A 17,372-nucleotide genomic window follows, 5' to 3' on the forward strand; every position below is an offset into this window, starting at 1 on the left:
TAACAGCAACAACACAAGTTGAACAGCATGATGAAGAGGACACATAAACATATGTTTATTGAAATACAACAGCATCCCTTCAGTCACACACAGGAGGTCCTCGGTCCAAATTCAGAAGAATGGAATGACATCAGGACACGTAAGTTTGACACAAACATGCGCTGATATTCTGGTCGTACTGAGTTCCACAAGCAGTGTGATTACGGACGTGCACAGACCTCCAGCCTTAAGAGCATCTAGAATGATAAACACACATAACAAAATCAACATAGTGCCTTCATCTGGTGTACTTGTGCAAGCGTAGTTGAATCTAAGTAGCTTAGCAAAGGCTAACACTAACACGGTCATTGTTGAGAAATAAAAGCTCTTTGATAATTACCTGTGTTCCCAAACAATGTCACAGATTCCTGGGACTCCAATGAAGACGGGTAGAGTTGTTGGGCTGAATCTTTACGTAGGATAGGCAAATCCATGAGTGAAGTTGTGGAGACTTTCTGATTCATTCTTTTGGATCTTATCAGGTTTCTGAACCATTCCCTTAAAGGTTTGACTTTAGAAGCTGCCTTCTCCTTCTCCTTCTTTTGTTCATTCTCCTGCTTCTGCCCCCTCTCCTTCTCCATCCACAGCACCATCCTCATTTTCTTTTGGTTCTGAAAAGGTTTTTGAACCATTTCTTAAAAGGCTTGTCTTCAGAAGCTGCCTTCTTCTTTTTCTCCTTCCGCTTCTGCTCCTTCCCCTTTTCCTTCTTCTTCTCCTTCTTTTGCTCCTTCTCTTTCTTCTGCTCCTGAAATGTGGCTTTCAGGTTGTTGTAGGCTTCCTGTATTTCAGTGAGCGTGGCCTTCATGATGGACATAGTAATGGTGTGGTTGGACCGCTCCTCTTCCATTTCCATAAGTCTTTTCTCTGCTTCCTCCAGGGCGGTCTGTAGTTGGACCAGTGTTTGTTTGGACTGGTCCTCATTACTGTAGCGAGCTTCCATTTCTGTGAATGCTTTCACAACTTTTTCATTGTCCACCACCATTTGGTTCCATTGGTCTGTCCGACTTTTTAAGTGATCCTCCTTCATAATCAGAGTGGTCTCCAAATATAAAATCATTTTTTGTTGTTCATCTATTGTACAATTGTTCTGTTTTAAAACACTATTCATGTTGGAGATGTTATTCTCAGACTCAGTTTTCTGCTTTAAGAACATTTGTTCCTTGTTCTGAAGCTCGTTAGTAACGTCCAACAGAGCAGCCTTTTCTTCATCCAACTGCTTCTTCTGAGCCTGGACCTTCTCACGTACCTCACACATATTAAGTTCTAGGCTGTGCTCCCACTGACTACTTTTCAGGTCTAATTCAGTTTCAAACTCATCCAATAATAATGACAGGTAGGAGATTTCCTCTTCCTTTAAATCCAACATTAGGTCCTTTTTTTCCTTCTCTTTCTTCTGCTCCCGAAATGTGGCTTGCAGGTTGTTGTTGGCTTCCTGTGTTTCAGTGAGCGTGGCCTTCATGATGGACATAGTAATAGTGTGGTTGGACCGCTCCTCTTCCATTTCCATAAGTCTTTTCTCTGCTTCCTCCAGGGCGGTCTGTAGTTGGACCAGTGTTTGTTTGGACTGGTCCTCATTACTGTAGCGAGCTTCCATTTCTGTGAATGCTTTCACAACTTTTTCATTCTCCACCACCATTTGGTTCCATTGGTCTGTCCAACTTTTTAAGTCATGCTCCTTCATAATCAGAGTGGTCTCCAAATATAAAATCATTTTTTGTTGTTCATCTATTGTACAATTGTTCTGTTTTAAAACACTATTCATGTTGGAGATGTTATTCTCAGACTCAGTTTTCTGCTTTAAGAACATTTGTTCCTTGTTCTGAAGCTCGTTAGTAACGTCCAACAGAGCAGCCTTTTCTTCATCCAACTGCTTCTTCTGAGCCAGAACCTTCTCACGTACCTCACACATATTAAGTTCTAGGCTGTGCTCCCACTGACTACTTTTCAGGTCTAATTCAGTTTCAAACTCATCCAATAATAATGACAGGTAGGAGATTTCCTCTTCCTTTAAATCCAACATTAGGTCCTTTTTTTCCTTCTCTTTCTTCTGCTCCTGAAATGTGGCTTGCAGGTTGTTGTAGGCTTCCTGTGTTTCAGTGAGCGTGGTCTTCATGATGGACATAGTAATAGTGTGGTTGGACCGCTCCTCTTCCATTTCCATAAGTCTTTTCTCTGCTTCCTCCAGGGCGGTCTGTAGTTGGACCAGTGTTTGTTTGGACTGGTCCTCATTACTGTAGCGAGCTTCCATTTCTGTGAATGCTTTCACAGCTTTTTCATTGTCCACCACCATTTGGTTCCATTGGTCTGTCCAACTTTTTAAGTCATACTCCTTCATAATCAGAGTGGTCTCCAAATATAAAATCATTTTTTGTTGTTCATCTATTGTATTTTTGTTCTGTTTTAAAACACTATTCATGTTGGAGATGTTATTCTCATACTCAGTTTTCTGCTTTAAGAACATTTGTTCCTTGTTCTGAAGCTCGTTAGTAACGTCCAACAGAGCAGCCTTTTCTTCATCCAACTGCTTCTTCTGAGCCAGAACCTTCTCACGTACCTCACGCATATTAAGTTCTAGGCTGTCCTCCCACTGACTACTTTTCAGGTCTAATTCAGTTTCAAACTCATCCGGTAATGATGAGAGGTAGGAGATATCCTCTTCCTTTAGTTCCAACATTAGGTCATTTTTTTCCAATTTCATCTTCTGTTCCTGTTGTGCCTGATCCAGTGAAAGACGGAGATTTGCTATTTCATCGTTCTTCTTCTGAAGGATGGAATCCATTTCTTTTTCCCGATTCAGCATCTTTGTTTTCTCTTCTACCCACCTAAGTGTGTCGTCTGAACCATGATGTTTACCATGTTGAGTCTCACTCAGAGCCCCTGGAGCAGCAGCAGACTGATTTAGATCAGCTGGTTCCTCTGTCTTACACTTCTGAGGAGGCTTAGATGCATCATTTTCAGGTTCATTAAAACTATGACAGTCCTTCTTCTCCCAAGCTTGGTTTTTTTTACCGTTCTGGTGGAATGAAGCCTCATTGGCATTGTTGGATGAGATTTCATAACAAGATAATTTATCAGAAGAATCTTCTGTCTGTGCTGTGATGTTTTTCTCCATTTTTTAATTTCAGAAGCAAAATATGTGAACTTTCCCAAAAAGCTTCCAGTCTGTCAAACAGTAGAAGTCTGAATGTGGAGAAAAAAGAACCCACTGTGACCCATGATATCATTGCCTTTTGTCTTTGTTTTGTCATCGTTAGAGAACCCAGTGCAAGATTCTGAATGCTGATTGGCTGTTAGGAACCACTAGGGTTGAATATGAAATATTCTCAATATTATTATTTCTATTTCACTGATTTCCTTTTTTTCAAAAGATTTCCTTTAATTTCATTATTTATTTTATTTACAATATATCCATCATCAAATATTACATGTATTAATAATACCTGATGTATGTATATAATATCATCTACATCCTATTGTAATGTTAATAAGCTATACTGTATGTATACATATATAATTTTGTATCTAAAAATACAGTGAGAGAGAGGAAGATAGTTTAGTCCAGAGAGGGGGGAGGGGCTTCTGAGCAGCCGTGCCCACACTGATAAACTGGCAAAGCTCTCAAGTCTCACTGATTGGACCTGATGTGAGTCACTGATGTGCCAATGTTCGTCTTTGTTTACATGTGTTCTGCGTGTTGATTGTTATGTTATGTTTTTATTTTGATATATTTATGGGAATGTAAAGTTCATGCAATACTCAACTAAGGAGTAAGACATTTAAACAGATTAATGCAATTAAGATATCCTCAAATCAACCAATTCATTGAAACAAATGAAACAGCAGCAGTGGGTATAAAACAAATGTGGGTCAATAAGGTAGTGTTGTGTTCAAGACCACACTATCCAAGACCAAGACTTGCCCGAGACCAGAATGCATCGAGACCAAGACAAGACCAAGACTTCCGGGAGCCGAGACCGAGTCAAGACCATAAACATTTTTTTTTTTCAATTTAAAAAAAAATATATAAATAAATAAAATTATGACAAGGTTCGACAGTTAAATACTATTCTCTCTTTAATTTTAGTTTATTTTAAATACATTTGACGGACAAAGAAGGTGCCTGCAAAAAAATAACTAAAATATTAAAACTACTACTGCTACTGATAAATTCACAATTATTCTACATATTTGAAAACAAGATTTTTATGTCAGCTGAATGTACAGCAAGTGTTTAAAAGTATTTCTGCCAATAAATAATGATTCTCGATTCTGATTCTTTCAGTTGTGCAGGTCAACAGGTCACAGACTTCACATGATAATTTTTTAGTTTTAATAAAAATGGCCTGTGTAAAGGCTTTTTCATTTACTTAGTAGATACAGTTTAATTTGGTTGCTGTAATGTAACTAGGGTATTCAATTACAAAGGTCTCCAATTGTTACTGTAAAAGTGAAATTTGCTGAAATAAAACTACAAACAAGTTGTCATCAGTCAAAAAAAACAAAGAGCTACAGGTAGATGTGAAACTAAATAAAACAAACTCAAACCCTGGAACAGTCGTGTGACAAATCAATCAATAGTTCTTGTTGAGAATTATTATTATTATTTTGGATACAGTGGAAACAGAAACTAGTCACATTAAGGAAGAATGTGGTCATTATACAGGGTGGATTAAAAAATGAATAAAGGATTGTTTCATCCCGTTCTTCTGCTTGTTATCATCACATTATAAAAAAGTTTAAGAATAGCAGGAATTAGTGCTGGTCTCGAACGGTCTTGAGGGAAAATCCCGAGACGAGACCGAGAACTTTAACATTTGGTCTGGAGACCAAGACCGGTCTGGACTACTACAGCACTACAATAAGGTGTCATGTGTCCATGATTATTAACAGCAACAACACAAGTTGAACAGCATGATGAAGAGGACACATAAATGTATGTTTATTGAAATACAACAACATCCCTTCAGTCACACACAGGAGGTCCTCGGTCCAAATTCAGAAGAATGGAATGACATCAGGACACGTAAGTTTGACACAAACATGCGCTGATATTCTGGTCGTACTGAGTTCCACAAGCAGTGTGATTACGGACGTGCACAGACCTCCAGCCTTAAGAGCATCTAGAATGATAAACACACATAACAAAATCAACATAGTGCCTTCATCTGGTGTACTTGTGCAAGCGTAGTTGAATCTAACTAGCTTAGCAAAGGCTAACACTAACACGGTCATTGTTGAGAAATAAAAGCTCTTTGATAATTACCTGTGTTCCCAAACAATGTCACAGATTCCTGGGACTCCAATGAAGACGGGTAGAGTTGTTGGGCTGAATCTTTACGTAGGATAGGCAAATCCATGAGTGAAGTTGTGGAGACTTTCTGATTCATTCTTTTGGATCTTATCAGGTTTCTGAACCATTCCCTTAAAGGTTTGACTTTAGAAGTTGCCTTCTCCTTCTCCTTCTTTTGTTCATTCTCCTGCTTCTGCCCCCTCTCCTTCTCCATCCACAGCACCATCCTCATTTTCTTTTGGTTCTGAAAAGGTTTTTGAACCATTTCTTTAAAGGCTTGTCTTCAGAAGCTGCCTTCTTCTTTTTCTCCTTCTGCTTCTGCTCCTTCCTCTTCTCCTTCTTCTTCTCCTTCTTTTGCTCCTACTCCTCCTTCTCTTTCTTCTGCTCCTGAAATGTGGCTTTCAGGTTGTTGTAGGCTTCCTGTGTTTCAGTGAGCGTGGCCTTCATGATGGACATAGTAATAGTGTGGTTGGACCGCTCCTCTTCCATTTCCATAAGTCTTTTCTCTGCTTCCTCCAGGGCAGTTTGTAGTTGGACCAGTGTTTGTTTGGACTGGTCCTCATTACTGTAGCGAGCTTCCATTTCTGTGATTGCTTTCACAACTTTTTCATTGTCCACCACCATTTGGTTCCATTCGTCTTTCCGAGTTTTTAAGTCATGCTCCTTCATAATCAGAGTGGTCTCCAAATATAAAATCATTTTTTGTTGTTCATCTATTGTACAATTGTTCTGTTTTAAAACACTATTCATGTTGGAGATGTTATTCTCACACTCAGTTTTCTGCTTTAAGAACATTTGTTCCTTGTTCTGAAGCTCGTTAGTAACGTCCAACAGAGCAGCCTTTTCTTCATCCAACTGCTTCTTCTGAGCCAGAACCTTCTCACGTACCTCACACATATTAAGTTCTAGGCTGTCCTCCCACTGACTACTTTTCAGGTCTAATTCAGTTTCAAACTCATCCAATAATAATGACAGGTAGGAGATTTCCTCTTCCTTTAAATCCAACATTAGGTCCTTTTTTTCCTTCTCTTTCTTCTGCTCCTGAAATGTGGCTTTCAGGTTGTTGTAGGCTTCCTGTGTTTCAGTGAGCGTGGCCTTCATGATGGACATAGTAATAGTGTGGTTGGACCGCTCCTCTTCCATTTCCATAAGTCTTTTCTCTGCTTCCTCCAGGGCGGTCTGTAGTTGGACCAGTGTTTGTTTGGACTGGTCCTCATTACTGTAGCGAGCTTCCATTTCTGTGAATGCTTTCACAACTTTTTCATTGTCCACCACCATTTGGTTCCATTGGTCTGTCCAACTTTTTAAGTGATCCTCCTTCATAATCAGAGTGGTCTCCAAATATAAAATCATTTTTTGTTGTTCATCTATTGTACAATTGTTCTGTTTTAAAACACTATTCATGTTGGAGATGTTATTCTCAGACTCAGTTTTCTGCTTTAAGAACATTTGTTCCTTGTTCTGAAGCTCGTTAGTAACGTCCAACAGAGCAGCCTTTTCTTCATCCAACTGCTTCTTCTGAGCCAGAACCTTCTCACGTACCTCACACATATTAAGTTCTAGGCTGTGCTCCCACTGACTACTTTTCAGGTCTAATTCAGTTTCACACTCATCCAATAATAATGACAGATAGGAGATTTCCTCTTCCTTTAAATCCAACATTAGGTCCTTTTTTTCCTTCTCTTTCTTCTGCTCCTGAAATGTGGCTTGCAGGTTGTTGTAGGCTTCCTGTGTTTCAGTGAGCGTGGCCTTCATGATGGACGTAGTAGTGGTGTGGTTGGACCGCTCCTCTTCCATTTCCATAAGTCTTTTCTCTGCTTCCTCCAGGGCGGTCTGTAGTTGGACCAGTGTTTGTTTGGACTGGTCCTCATTACTGTAGCGAGCTTCCATTTCTGTGAATGCTTTCACAGCTTTTTCATTGTCCACCACCATTTGGTTCCATTGGTCTGTCCAGGTTTTTAAGTCATACTCCTTCATAATCAGAGTGGTCTCCAAATACAAAATCATTTTTTGTTGTTCATCTATTGTACAATTGTTCTGTTTTAAAACACTATTCATGTTGGAGATGTTATTCTCATACTCAGTTTTCTGCTTTAAGAACATTTGTTCCTTGTTCTGAAGCTCGTTAGTAACGTCCAACAGAGCAGCCTTTTCTTCATCAAACTGCTTCTTCTGAGCCAGAACCTTCTCACGTACCTCACACATATTAAGTTCTAGGCTGTCCTCCCACTGACTACTTTTCAGGTCTAATTCAGTTTCAAACTCATCCGGTAATGATGAGAGGTAGGAGATATCCTCTTCCTTTAGTTCCAACATTAGGTCATTTTTTTCCAATTTCATCTTCTGTTCCTGTTGTGCCTGATCCAGTGAAAGACGGAGATTTGCTATTTCATCGTTCTTCTTCTGAAGGATGGAATCCATTTCTTTTTCCCGATTCAGCATCTTTGTTTTCTCTTCTACCCACCTAAGTGTGTCGTCTGAACCATGATGTTTACCATGTTGAGTCTCACTCAGAGCCCCTGGAGCAGCAGCAGACTGATTTAGATCAGCTGGTTCCTCTGTCTTACACTTCTGAGGAGGCTTAGATGCATCATTTTCAGGTTCATTAAAACTATGACAGTCCTTCTTCTCCCAAGCTTGGTTTTTTTTACCGTTCTGGTGGAATGAAGCCTCATTGGCATTGTTGGATGAGATTTCATAACAAGATAATTTATCAGAAGAATCTTCTGTCTGTGCTGTGATGTTTGTTTTCTCCATTTTTTAATTTCAGAAGCAAAATATGTGAACTTTCCCAAAAAGCTTCCAGTCTGTCAAACAGTAGAAGTCTGAATGTGGAGAAAAAAGAACCCACTGTGACCCATGATATCATTGCCTTTCGTCTTTGTTTTGTCATCGTTAGAGAACCCAGTGCAAGATTCTGAATGCTGATTGGCTGTTAGGAACCACTAGGGTTGAATATGAAATATTCTCAATATTATTATTTCTATTTCACTGATTTCCTTTTTTTCAAAAGATTTCCTTTAATTTCATTATTTATTTTATTTACAATATATCCATCGTCAAATATTACATGTATTAATAATACCTGATGTATGTATATAATATCATCTACATCCTATTGTAATGTTAATAAGCTATACTGTATGTATACATATATAATTTTGTATCTAAAAATACAGTGAGAGAGAGGAAGATAGTTTAGTCCAGAGAGGGGGGAGGGGCTTCTGAGCAGCCGTGCCCACACTGATAAACTGGCAAAGCTCTCAAGTCTCACTGATTGGACCTGATGTGAGTCACTGATGTGCCAATGTTCGTCTTTGTTTACATGTGTTCTGCGTGTTGATTGTTATGTTATGTTTTTATTTTGATATATTTATGGGAATGTAAAGTTCATGCAATACTCAACTAAGGAGTAAGACATTTAAACAGAATAATGCAATTAAGATTTCCTCAAATCAACCAATTCATTGAAACAAATGAAACAGCAGCAGTGGGTATAAAACAAATGTGGGTCAATCAGGTAGTGTTGTGTTCAAGACCACACTATCCAAGACCAAGACTTGCCCGAGACCAGAATGCATCGAGACCAAGACAAGACCAAGACTTCCGGGATCCGAGACCGAGTCAAGACCATAAACATTTTTTTTTTTCAATTTAAAAAAAAAATATATAAATAAATAAAATTATGACAAGGTTCGACAGTTAAATACTATTCTCTCTTTAATTTTAGTTTATTTTAAATACATTTGACGGACAAAGAAGGTGCCTGCAAAAAAATAACTAAAATATTAAAACTACTACTGCTACTGATAAATTCACAATTATTTTACATATTTGAAAACAAGATTTTTATGTCAGCTGAATGTACAGCAAGTGTTTAAAAGTATTTCTGCCAATAAATAATGATTCTCGATTCTGATTCTTTCAGTTGTGCAGGTCAACAGGTCACAGACTTCACATGATAATTTTTTAGTTTTAATAAAAATGGCCTGTGTAAAGGCTTTTTCATTTACTTAGTAGATACAGTTTAATTTGGTTGCTGTAATGTAACTAGGGTATTCAATTACAAAGGTCTCCAATTGTTACTGTAAAAGTGAAATTTGCTGAAATAAAACTACAAACAAGTTGTCATCAGTCTAAAAAACAAAGAGCTACAGGTAGATGTGAAACTAAATAAAACAAACTCAAACCCTGGAACAGTCGTGTGACAAATCAATCAATAGTTCTTGTTGAGAATTATTATTATTATTTTGGATACAGTGGAAACAGAAACTATAAAAAAATAATTATATTGTGAACCTGTTTATATTGTAGGGAACATATTATATACATAAATGTAATTGGAGTCTAAAGACACACAAAAACACCACTTTAAAAAGAAAATAGACTAATATAAGACCTCCATCCATCCATCCATCTTCTCCCGCTTAGCCGTTTCCGGGTCGCGGGGGCAGCATCCTCAGTAGGGAGGCCCAGACTTCCCCCTCCCCGGCCACTTCCTCCAGCTCTTCCGGGGGGACCCCGAGACGTTCCCAGGCCAGCCGAGAGACATAGTCTCTCCAGCGTGTCCTGGATCTTCCCCGGGGCCTCCTTCCGGAGGGACGTGCCCTGAACGCCTCACTAGGGAGGCCTCACTAGGGAGGCGTTCAGGGGGCATCCTAATTAGGTGCCCGAGCCACCTCATCTGGCTCTTCTCGATGCGGAGGAGCAGCAACTCTACTTTGAGCCCCTCCCGAATGACTGAGCTTCTCACCCTATCTCTAAGGGAGAGCCCAGCCACCCTACGGAGGAAACTCATTTCGGCCGCTTGTACCCGTGATCTTGTTCTTTCGGTCATGACCCAAAGTTCATGACCATAGGTGAGGGTTGGAACGTAGACCGACCTGTAAATCGAGAGCTTTGCTTTTTGGCTCAGCTCCCTTTTCACAATGACGGACTGGTGCAGACTCTGCATCACTGCAGACGCCGCACCAATCCGCCTGTCGATCTCTCGCTCCATCCTTCCCTCACTCGTGAACAAGACCCCGAGGTACTTGAACTCCTCCACCTGGGGCAGAACCTCATCTCCAACCCGGAGAAGGCACTCCACCTTTTTCCGGTCGAGATTTGAGGATTTGGAGGTGCTGATTCTCATTCCGGCCGCTTCACACTCGGCTGCGAACCGATCCAGTGAGAGTTGAAGGTCACGGTATGTTGGAGCCAACAGGACCACATCATCTGCAAAAAGCAGTGATGCAATAATGAGGCCCCCGAACCGGACCCCCTCAACGCCCTGACTGCGCCTAGAAATTCTATAATATAAGACCTCTTTACAGTTATTTGGGTCATTCTGCGCTAGTGCAACTTGCAGCGATGACGCGCTGGTGACAACATAATCCAAGATGGCGGTGGCCCGTACTACAGCCGACACTATGTAATAAAAGCCTTAAAAGACATGGATATAATGAAAATAGTGGATGGACAGAGGCATAAACATGCAAACTTTCACACGGACACACACAGACTTATTAAACACACACGGACCTTGGTAAACACGGTAAACGGAACAGGCTTCACGGACGGCTGGCATTAGGACCCAGAGGTGGAGTAAATGCGTCTTCATACTGTATACACAGGCTGTAATATCACCAGTTTATCATTTTACCTGTTGTTAGAGCTACTGTCTTTACCAGGGAGCAACGATTTATTACTGGTGATTGTTTTCTGGAGTTTTACTGGGATTTTTACCAGTGATTAGTTTCTATCTCCATTCTGCTCCACGGTCCAAACTGAAACCATAGCCAGACACACACACGCACGCACACACACACACACACACACTGTAGTAGACACTAATCTACTCAGCTGTGTCCCTCCTCCCCATCCCCATAATAAACCTCTTTGGGTAACACACTGCCATGTCGAGACAAAAACGGGGGGATCACCAGAGCTATGATGAGAAAACACACACACACACACACACACACACAAAAGCATGAATGCCTGATTAAATCGGCATGGCTAAGCAGATAAATGTGGAGGGGCTAGAGTGGTCCTGAAATGCATTAGAGGCCTTTGATTATCAAAGACTAGGCCAACAGTTAGTCAAAATCCCTGGAAAATCTGAAGAGACAAACAGGCTTAACCAATGAAACAACTAAATAACATACACTAAATATCACAATTTTGGTAATATTATTAAATAAAGGCCATGAATGTGAAAGTAAATCATAAAAATGAACTGTAGATTATGCAATTGCAATCAGTGTTTGAAGGTTTGCCTTTAGACTGCAAGAGCGCTCATACTAGAAAACAGTTTTTTTCCCCTGTATGCAAAGTGACTTTAAATGCCAGAGGCAAACTTTCAAGAAGCCGCTCTTACGTGTTTTCTGTTATATCATCCATATGCTTACAGGCATATTAGATAACTTAACGGGTGATGTCAAATACTGTCAAAATTTGGATCTGTCTCAATATGTTTGAATATGTTGGGGGTTTCACTTGTGAAAAAATATTGTTTTGATGTTGTCCAAGTTGTTCATGTTTATTTTGGCAGATTTCCACTGCAGTCATTCATCATCTATAATAAAGAAACTCTAATAAAACCTACAGTGATGAAAGGAAGGAGGAACGACCTTTTCCATGACAAAAGGCTTATATTCAAATTAATCTCTGTGCAAACAGGCCAAGCAACAAAGACAAGTGTGTGAGAAACAAACACCACTCCCACTCCCCACTAAAGAGGGAACATGAGTTCTATTCTGATTTAATTATAATCTGAAAATCTTACAAAGACCAGAAAACATAACACTGCGATGGCCAGAACAGAATTTTAAAAGAAACAATGTTATCATCTATTTGACGCGAGTTGCCACATATTCATAAGAAAATGGGCTTGACGAGTCTTTTCCTTGAATACATATCTAATAAATTCCCTAAGCTCAATCAAGTTAGTGACACAATAATAATCCTAAGTCATTATCATAGGTTGAGGTTAAAAATAATAAATCAAGGTAGTCACCCAATCACATGGCAGCAGTTTAATGTATTTAGATATGAAGGCCTGGTTCAAAATACCAGTTGAAGCTAGAATTAAGGTTCAAAATAGGGAAGAATGACCATTTAAATACTTTGAACCAAAGCAGGTGACTTGCAGAACTGTGGCCCTTAAGAACAAGAGTTTAACAATATGTCATGTTTAGGCAGAATGACCCAAAAGAGGATAAACTATCAAGCCAATAACAGTTTTTTAAAAATCCTTTGTTGGTGTCTGAGTAATGGAAAGGAAAAGAGCAAAGTCCAAACCTCTGCCAAGCTTTGTCAGATATTGGCAGTTATCTGGTTCAGTGATCCCGATTATGGCACCACTATCATTCGCACTTCAGAAGCTTGGAGAAAATGTACAGTATATACCCATTAATAATGACGCAGTAGGTTGAAATGTATAGGCACCCACATTTCTTTTGGAAAAATCGTGATGAAATCTGGATCCAATTCAAATGAAACTCGGTTGAGTAACTCGTCATAACTGAGTAATTTTTCATAAATTAAAGATTGGTCAGTTACAAACTGAGATATTATCTTTTTTTAATTTAGGCAATAATGAGAGATAAGAAGTTATTTATTTTTTTGGATCCCCTCCTAAATGGACTCTTTCATGACAAAAGGCTGATCTTTGGTTAAAATTTCACCAAAATCTGTTAAGTACGGCATTTTTGACGTAATCCTATAAGAAAAACAAACAAACAAACAATAGCCAGTGAAAATCTTACCTCCTTGGTGGAGGTAATAAACACTTGTTACAATAAAAGCATGAAGAAGTCAGTCTCTGACAACTGTTTGAAGTTTAAAACCTGATCACATTTTAAAGAATTGACTCGTATTTTAAAGACAACACAAGCCTACAGTACATACGAGTAATCCCACCGTTATAATGTTACAGCTTGTGTGAAGAAAGAAAGAAACAAAGAAAAACGGTAATAACTTTATTTGAGAAACACTTAATCGTGAGATGATTTCCAAACAAATTGGTATAACATGATGGATTTTTGATTGAAATGTTCAGAAACTCACAAACACACACACACACTAGAACTTCACAAATTGTTCTAAAAATTCAGCACTAAAGAGCTGTCATCCTCCCTTATTGTATGACAGCCCATACATTTACAAAACCATCCAAATTGTGAAAATTTGTGTCCCATTCTCAGACGTGCAGCCACTAAATGACTCAGACAACATACTGCATCAGTCCAGCCAACCCCCAGCAGTTGGTATTTATGACTTTTCTGGGAAGTAAAAAAGAAAATGATTAACTTTCGAATGGAAATAAAGTTATTCGATTGATTGATGACACAGGTGCCACTTCTGTCAGCTAGGAAAAAGGAAATGGGAAAATTATCCCTGTTTCAATGTGAACAATTATACTTTAGTTTTATTTGATCACATCCTTTGTCAAAATGTTTGGACTTTTCTTTAAAAGTCTAAATATTTGAGGCTCAACTCATTGATCAGCCGTATCTTTGTTTAGGTTGTGGCCAAACTGACCACTTATTGTCCCACGGCAGGACTTGATTTCTATCAATATGTTCTGGCTCAGATGTTGATGACACTATTTCTGTTTTCAGGCCCCTCCTCGTCACACTTTGAAAACACTTCACTTCCTCTTGTCTTAAAGTTGTTGTTGTTGTGCAATAGCTTTAGTGTTAAATGCAATACTGAGTATTTGCCAAGATCTCGCAGATTGAAATGTTTAACCTGTGAGAGTCACTTAAGGGGAACTATGAAATGACTTCCTCAAGTAAAGGCTTCCAACGAAAACAAACTTGTTGAAATTCATCATGTTGCATTAGTCAGACTTTATTGTATTGGTATCCCCAGTTTACACTTGCAGTGTCATGTTTTCTCTGAGAGCAGTGGTCATGTGACCAGGTACGTCACATTCTGTGACGTGTATGTGCGGAAAAAGTGTTTCCATTGCGCTTTTGCAACACATTTCAATATCAAAACGTCTGAATAACCTCCTCATGAAAGTGTCAAAACATTTAAGCGACATTTGAGTGTTTCCTCAAAATTCACGTGTTTCCATTACCAGTGTTTATTACGTTATTTAGATTATTTATTTATTATTATTTAGATCCCTGCACTTAAATCGAGGCTTCTGACTACTGGTCTATTTATAATTCTAGTTTCCAATGTTGTCACAATGTTTTTTCCCTTTATTTTCACCTACTCCCTATGACAATTTGCGTACCCCACTTTGGGAACCTAGAGTAAAAAGTATTTTAAATATTCATATTGAATCTCTAGTGTGTCCGATTTTTAAATTGTCGTTGGTGTCTGCTCCCATTCCTTCACAACTTACACTCAATACTTTGTAAAACAGCAGGAACACAAACTAAAACAATAGCACTGAGAGCGTTAACCTCCAGAGATACTGGCAGTTATCTGGATCAGTGATCCTGGTTATGGTACATTGATCTTTCAAACTTTAAAGGGTTTTTAAAAAAAAAGAAAAAAAAAATCACAATGAAATACGCATTCCAGATTAAACTTGTTGCAGTAAATGAGAAAGCAGGTTGTTTTTATGACTTTTCCAGAAATAAAGAAAATGAATCAAATACCAGACCACATCAGGCAACTCGGTACATACACCTCCTTTTATGGGCAGCTAAAATTATTATCATTATTATAATTATAATAAATAAAACATGTAATTTATAAATTGTTAACTAACAGCTTGTAAGTCATCTATTGTCAGACTTTTCTTTAAAAGTCTAAATATTTGAGGCTCAACTCATTGATCAGCCGTATCTTTGTTTAGGTTGTGGCCAAACTGACCACTTATTGTCCCACGGCAGGACTTGATTTCTATCAATATGTTCTGGCTCAGATGTTGATGACACTATTTCTGTTTTCAGGCCCCTCCTCGTCACACTTTGAAAACACTTCACCTTCTTTTGTTGTTGTTGTGCAATAGTCTTAAAATGCAAATGAGAAATTACTGAGTATTTGCCAAACGCTCACAGAGTCCCTTAAGGTGAATAATGAAATTACTTCCTCAAGGAAAGGCTTCATGCAAATTCATCATGTTGCATGAGACACACTTTATTGAATTGTTGTCTGTGTAACGTTTTTTTTTTTTTCCCTGCGTGATACTGAGATTGCTTTGCAGTTCAAAGCAGTGGTTCCCAAACTTTTCACAGTCCCGTACCCCTTCAGACATTTAACCTGAAGCCATGTACCCCCGACTCCTGCACACTTAATAATAACATAATAACGTAATGCCAGATACAATATAGCCCGACAGTTAAATTTGTCTCTGAATTTGACCAATTCTGTTGAGGAATATTGTGTAAGCACAAAATAATAACCTGGCATTTTCAGTGAGAAACAACAAGAATCTCTTTTATTTTTGGAAAAAATAAATCTACCAAACATTTTGTTGATTGAACCTATACCAGTAATAAAACATATTCATCATCCTGAAACTGTGAAATAAAACACGGAACAACTTTAATGAGAGGGGTGAGGTTGAGAGGATGCACATGAAAACTCTGCAATGTTTGGCTGAATTTGAGAAAGTCAATAGCTGGGTTTTGAAAAGCTGTCCTCTGATTTAGACCCACAACAGTTGCTCTGTTGTTGATGGAATCCACGCTGTGACGGGAATGCTTAAAAAAACATATTTAATGAAGAAAAGAGCAAAGGATAAATACAATGACCCCCCTCCGAAGGAAGGGTGACACGCTGAACACTGAAAAGAGTAAAGCAATACATTTTATAGCATGAGGAGGAGGAAGGATTTTGATGGAAAACTACTGCTCTACAGAGCTCTACTTATTAGTCCTAGCTTTGTTACACGACCTTGAATCAAACCAGTTTCTGCTGGCACTGAAACACATGAAAATTGTACACATGAATACACATCGTAACTCCTGTGAAATCTCGTCCCGCGAGACTTTGCTGCAGAAAGATGGACGCTCAAAATCTCCTTATAACACTCTGTATTCCTGTGTTGTTTCACGTCTAATGTGGCAGTCATAAATAATGCTCAAAAAGGTCTCGGTCTCCTCTTCTATTTACACATACAGTGTCATGTTTTCTCTGAGAGCAGTGGTCATGTGACCAAGTACGTCGCATTATGTGACGTGTATTTGCGTAAAGTGTTTCGCGCATTTGCAACACATTTCAATATCGAAACGTCTGATAAACCTCCTCATGAAAGCGTCAAAGTTTTTATTGCGTTATTTAGATTTCGCGCATTTCTGAGGGTAATGGAAACCCAGCTTGTGTCTTAAATCGCAGTGCATGGAGGCTTCTGACTACTGGTCTATTTATAATTCTAGTTTCCAATGTTGTCACACTGTTGTTTTCCTTTATTTTCACCTACTCCCTACAATTTGCATACCACACTTTGGGAACCTAGAGTAAAAAGTATTTTAAATATTTATATTGAATCTCGTGTGTCTGATTTTCAAATTGTCGTCGGTGTCTGCTCCCATTCCTTCACAACTTACACTCAATACTTTGTAAAACAGCAGGAACACAAACTAAAACAATAGTACTGAGAGCGTTAACCTCCAGAGATACTGGCAGTTATCTGGATCAGTGATCCTGGTTATGGTACATTGATCTTTCAGACTTTAGAGGCTTGGAAGAAATTTATATCCCAGTAATATCCATACAGAAGGTCTAAATGTATGGGCATCCCCTTTTTTTAAAAAAAAAAAAAAAAGAAAAAATAACAATGAAATACGCATTCCGGATTAAACTTGTTGCGGTAAATGAGAAAGCAGGTTGTTTTTATGACTTTTCCAGAAAGAAAGAAAACGAATCAAATACCAGACCACATCAGGCAACTGGGCACATACACCTCCTTTTATGGACAGCTAAAAATATGGCTTCTTGACCATCAATTATGTTCACACCGACACCTTTTATTTTATTTTATATAGATTTTTGTACATTTTTTTGTTTCTCTTGTGTTTATGGGACAAGGAACAGCTGATTACATTTTGGTGATGTTCTGGCAACCAAAAGAAAATATATATATATATCCCAT

At 38.7% G+C, this 17,372-nt stretch overlaps 1 protein-coding gene across 1 annotated transcript; it reads right to left on the bottom strand.

The window, feature by feature from the left end:
- Nucleotides 1–96: 96 nt before the first annotated feature.
- On the bottom strand, nucleotides 97–8,139 carry LOC114476014 (COP1-interactive protein 1-like). Its single transcript, XM_028467253.1, has 4 exons — nucleotides 5,694–8,139; nucleotides 3,182–3,219; nucleotides 380–3,132; nucleotides 97–236 (listed from the first exon to the last, which is right to left on the bottom strand). The coding sequence occupies exons 1-3, from the start codon at nucleotides 8,084–8,086 to the stop codon at nucleotides 635–637; spliced, it is 4,929 nt and encodes a 1,642-aa protein (XP_028323054.1). The 5' UTR covers nucleotides 8,087–8,139; the 3' UTR covers nucleotides 97–236; nucleotides 380–634.
- Between the last annotated feature and the right edge of the window lie 9,233 nt (nucleotides 8,140–17,372).

This window comes from Gouania willdenowi, chromosome 14 (assembly GCF_900634775.1).
Source record: "Gouania willdenowi chromosome 14, fGouWil2.1, whole genome shotgun sequence".
NCBI lineage: Eukaryota > Metazoa > Chordata > Actinopteri > Blenniiformes > Gobiesocidae > Gouania > Gouania willdenowi.

What these genes read in the sequence shown, in the direction of transcription:
- LOC114476014 (XM_028467253.1), bottom strand. Translation starts at nt 8,086, where the DNA reads ATGGAGAAAACAAACATCACAGCACAGACAGAAGATTCTTCTGATAAA. An exon ending in CAGAAGAAAGAGAAGGAGGA is followed by an intron (nt 3,220 to 5,693) that starts GTAGGAGCAAAA and finishes CTCCACATTCAG; the next exon opens with ACTTCTACTGTTTGACAGAC. An exon ending in ACTGGAAGCTTTTTGGGAAA is followed by an intron (nt 3,133 to 3,181) that starts GTTCACATATTT and finishes AAAACATCACAG; the next exon opens with CACAGACAGAAGATTCTTCT.